General features: G+C 33.8%; 2 protein-coding genes across 2 annotated transcripts in view; one reads left to right on the top strand and one right to left on the bottom strand.

The window, feature by feature from the left end:
- The window catches only part of ETH_00022225 (uncharacterized protein), a gene marked incomplete at both ends in the record, with an annotated part of 4,424 nt that extends 718 nt beyond the window's left edge, over positions 1-3,706 (bottom strand). The window contains 5 exons of the mRNA XM_013380348.1: positions 584-670; positions 1,005-1,067; positions 2,342-2,420; positions 3,170-3,265; positions 3,659-3,706. Coding sequence (XP_013235802.1) covers positions 584-670; positions 1,005-1,067; positions 2,342-2,420; positions 3,170-3,265; positions 3,659-3,706 — 373 coding nt within the window. The remainder of the gene's footprint in view (positions 1-583; positions 671-1,004; positions 1,068-2,341; positions 2,421-3,169; positions 3,266-3,658) is intronic.
- A 579-nt stretch (positions 3,707-4,285) lies between these two features.
- Positions 4,286-4,984, top strand: ETH_00022220 (uncharacterized protein; the record flags this gene model as incomplete). The annotated part of the gene is made up of 1 exon (XM_013380347.1): positions 4,286-4,984. A coding segment is annotated over one exon (699 nt), but the record flags the coding sequence as incomplete, so codon positions are not given.
- Between the last annotated feature and the right edge of the window lie 16 nt (positions 4,985-5,000).

Genomic DNA, 5,000 nt, shown 5'->3' with positions numbered 1-5,000 from the left:
TTTAATAAACGATAATCTGTAATTAAAAATAAATAAATAAACAAATAAATAAATAATAATTAATTAACAAAATCATTAGCTCAAAGAATTTTGCCATAACAGTTTTTCTTTAATAAACGATAATCTGCAATTACAAATAAATAAATAGATAAATAAATAAAACGATTACTCAATCCATTAACTGATTCATTAATTAATTAATTAATTGATTAATTGATCAGTTAATTAATTAACTAATTAATAAATTAATTAATTAATTAACTAACTAGCTAATTAATCAATTAACTAACTAATTAGTTAATTCGCTCATTCATTAGCTTGTCTAGTTGGATCTTTTTATTGTTTATTTATTATCAAAAAATAAAATTTGTAAACTTAAAAGCCAATTAAACGAATTTATTTATTTTTTTGTTTTGAGTCTTGTAATTGCTTAGTTTGATTTATTTCTTTTTTAATTATTTCTTCGACCAATGAGTTAATCAAGCATTTATTTACTTCTTTAAGCTTGCAATTATTTATTTATTTATTTATTTATTTATTATTTATTTATTTATTTATTCGTTTTAGTTCTTTCGATTTTCACCTTTTGAGATTTTTTCTCCCTTGAAGAAGTCTTTTTCGAGTGTATCGACAGCTCGGTCCAGCAGCGCCGAAAGCAAAGAAGGATGAGCTGTAAATAAATAAAATAAATACATAAATAAATAAATAAATAGATGAATAAATAAATTAATAGATAAATAAATAAGTAAAGAAATAGATTAATTAATTAATTAATTAATAGGCTTTATGTGGCAATTACTTAAATTTGAAGTTCATGAATAAAAGAGTAAATTACTAATCGATGAACTAACTGGCCAATTAACCAACTAATTAGCTAATTAATTAATTAATTAATTTAATTAATTAAATTACTAATTAATTAATTAGTTAAATTAATTAAATTGTTAATTATTAATTAATTAATTTATTTATTTATATATTTATTTATTTAGAATTTAAATTACCTCTTATATGATCCACTGTTTTGGGGTGTACGCACACGTCAGTGGCGAGACAAGAAGAACCATCTGAATTTGAAAGTTCAAAATAAATCATTTTTATTTAAATTTGAAATAAAAAGGTTTTAAATTCATTAAAATTAGATTAAAATTGAATTTAAGTCAAATTTAAATTCAATTTAAATTAATTTTGAGTTAATTTTAACCTTTTTAGTCTTTTAAATTCCTTTTCAAAACCTAATTTAACCTCAAATTAAATAAATTCCAAAATTTAATTTTTCAAAATTTAGAAAAAACGCAAATTTCCCAATTTCTTTTATGAAATTCTTTACTTAAATTCTTTTTATAGGATTATTTTTTAAAATTGTTCTTTTAGAATTGATTTTTGAATTTTTTTTTAATAATTCAAATGAAAACATTTAGACCCAATTTGTGGAAAAGAATTCTTTTTCAAAATTGAATTTTGTTGTTTTAATTTGAAATTATTTTTTGAATTCAAATGCATTAAAGACAGAAATGCGAAAGACAAACATGTAAATAGAGAAATAAATAATGAGTTAATTAATTAATTGGTTGATTAAACTAAATAATTAATTGATTAATTAATTAATTAATTAATTAACTGGTTAATTAAATTGACTAATTATTAATGAATTAATTAAATAATTAATTAATTTGTTTTGACCTTTTCCTCGAGTGGGTTTTGGCGGCGCGGCGAGGAAGGGTAGAGACACCTGAATTCCTTCTTTTTGGATATTTTTTTCCTTTTCATTTCTTTCATTTTTTTCATTTTCATTTTTTTCATTTTTACTTTTATTTTTTTCTTTTTTAAATTCATTTGACCCGTTTGCCTTTATTTCAGGTGTACAGACAGCTCCCAAAGAACAAATGTTAAAATAAAAAGGCTGCAAAACCCCCGAGGAGTAAACCAGATAACTTGAAACGCATAAAGCTGCAAATAAATAAATAAAATAAATAAATGAATAAGTATATAAGTAGTAAATATTGATTAATAACTAATTATATGAATATTTAAATGCGTTAAAAAATTAATAAATGAATGATAAGGAAGCAAATGAATATGTAAATAAATAAAGAGTAGACAAATAACTTATAAATGACTAAACAAGCAGACAAACAAAAAATAAATGGACAAGTAAACGAAAAAGTGAATAAATAAACGAAAAGAATTAAATTAACAAACAAAAAAGAATTAAAAATGATCAAAGATAAAGCGAAAACAAGAGCTTAAACTTGTCACTGAACAAAAAATTAAATAAAAATGAAATTCAATCTTTTTGTTCATTATTTTTGAATTTATTTCAGGCGCATGTACACCTCACCTGGCTGCGGCCTGAAAAGCGCTGTGCCTTTCGGAGCTTCTCCTTGACTTTCCAGTTGCAGCAAATATTCATCTTGTTCCTAAAAAGAATAAATAAAAACAAACAATACATTTTAAAATTTTTATTTGTTTATTTCTCCGTTTGCTGCTAGGACAGCAGCAGCAGCAGCCGCTGCTGCTGCTCCAAGCAGCAGCAGCAGCAGCAGCAGCAGGTTTTTTGGTTTGGGAGTTTCTACTGCTTGATCAGTTATGCAACTGCATTTTATTTCAAATTATTCTTTCACTTATTTCAAAAATGATTTCTAAATTCGTTTTAATTTGTAAATGGTTTCACGCGCAGCTGGGGTGTACCTGCAGCTCCGCGGTTTTGAGGTGTACATACACCTCAAAACCGGAAATTTGAAAAGTGGAAAAAGCGAAAAATTTAAATAAAAGCAGCAGCTGCTAGCCCTTAAAAAGAAACAAAATAATTCATTTTTAAAACTCTTTTGCTTTCTAATTTCTGTCGATTTTGCTGTTTTTGAATTTTCGCGTTTTCTCCGAAACTGCAGTTCGAGCTGTACGTACACCCGACAGCTGTGACCCGCCGCCGGCCGCGCATTAAAAAGAAGTTTAAAAGACAAAAATTAAAAGTGTTTATTTTCGGAATAAAAGATTTTAAATCATTTCATTTAAACTTCCTTTTAATAAGCACTTGGACCCGGAACTTGTGCGCGAAGCTTCTTTTATTTTTCGTGTTTGCGCTGCGTTTTCAGGTGTACGTACACCCGGTTCACGTACACCTCAGCGCGCACAGTTTGAGGTGTACGTACACCCCAGAGCTGCTCACTTCTCTGAAAGATGGGTCACTTATTTCTTCGACATAATTTTTAATTAAATTTCCAAATTCCTTTTTCCGCATTGCTGCAGTCAGCCGCTCCACCTCCTAAACAAATAAATAAATAAATAAATAAATAAATAATAAACAAATACATAAATAATAAATAAATAAATAAATAAATTAATTAATTATATTTATTAATGAGCTTCTGATGGGGGGCTGAGGGTTTAGGGACAGTTCTAAACCCTCAACAGCTCAAAAAGAATATGCTGTTACAAAAACTACCCAAACCCTAAACCCTAAACCCTAAACCCTAAATGAGCGACCCGGGAAAAGAAGTAGTTGCGTCTGGAGGCATGGGCGCTCCGAAGATAATTCGAAATGGGTTTATTTTTGTTTGTTTATTTATTTATTTTAATTTTAATATATTTTGATTTTATTTTTTATTTTAATTTTAATTTCTTTCTGTTTCTTTGAAACCCCGTGAGGTGTACGTACAGCGTAGCTGAGGTCCAGCTCCTCCATTTTCTTCAGCGCGGCAGTCATCTTCCCAAACCCTAAAACTAAACCCTGAACCCTAAACCCTAAACCCTAAACCCTTGCTACAAACTTTGTGTTTTGTTTGCAACAAACTTTATTGGGATTTCCTTTTGAGGGTTTACGAGAGAGACAGACATGCACTAGAGCAGCAGCTGGAGTGTCTGGACAGCTAGCGACCCTAAACCCTAAACCCTAAACCCCAAACCCTAAACCCTAAACCCTAAACCCTAAATCCTAAGTTTCCAAAATAGTTTAACAGTTAAAACTCATTCCTAAAAGCTACTTCGCAAGAACTTTGCTGGGGGCTGCAGCCGCGGCGGACTCGCAGCGCCAAACCCTAAACCTTAAACCCTAGACCCTAAACCCTAAACCCTAAACACTAAAAAGTGAAAGTGAATCTTAGACCCGAAACCCTAGATTTCTTTTGTATTTTTTAAGGTCAACGCGAGGTGCTGCTTACTTTCTTCTTCAGGGTTTAGGGTTTAGGGTTTAGGGTTTAGCTTGCTTTCCCTGCCACCACGCAAAGGACCGCAAACCCTAAACCCTAAACCCTAAACCCTAAACCCTAAACCCTAAACCCTCGCTATGTCGAACTCTCGCAGCCGCTTCAAACAACTGCTAAGAGCTGCAGAGACAGATTTGGCGTTGCTGACGCGAGCTGTATGTACACTGCGAGCAGCGAAGAGCAGCAGCAGCAGCAGCAGCAGCTACACCTCCCTGCAGCAGCAGCAGCAGCTGCAGCAGCGCCCCAGCAGCAGCAGCAGCAGCAGCAACGCCGACGCAGAGCCCTCCTGGACTGTCGACTCGCCGCGCTCTGGCTCAACTGCTGCTTCTCTCCACAGCAGCAGCAGCAGCAGCAGCAGCACTGACCCTGACAAGCTGCTGGAGATTCGGCGCCGCATAGCAGCAAACTTGGACGCAGCGGAGCTGCTGCTGCCTTCCATCCGGCCTGCTGCAGCAGGAGCAGCAGGAGGAGCAGCAGCAGCGCAAGGCGCAGCAGCAGCAGCAGCAGCACGGGCGCAGGTGAGGCACTTTTCAGATTTGCTGCTGGCAGCAAGGCGGGAGTTTGCTGCTGTTGACGCGACGCTGGAGCAGCACATAGAGCGGCTGTCGCTGCTGCGCAGCAGCAGCAGCAGCAGCAGCAGCAGCAGCAGCGCAGCAGCAGGAGAAGACGAAGATGCTGCTGCTCTCAAATTGAATTTCAACAAAGAAAGTTTTTGCTGCAGCACGAACAAACGCTGCAGCAGCTCGAAGCAAAGTGCAACGCCGAGTGGCAGCAGAACAGTAAATCCATTTATTA

Source organism: Eimeria tenella, genomic scaffold (genome assembly GCF_000499545.2).
Source record: "Eimeria tenella Houghton genomic scaffold, Eth_scaff529, whole genome shotgun sequence".
Lineage (NCBI taxonomy): Eukaryota > Apicomplexa > Conoidasida > Eucoccidiorida > Eimeriidae > Eimeria > Eimeria tenella.
This window is presented reverse-complemented; position numbering and strand designations above follow the sequence as displayed.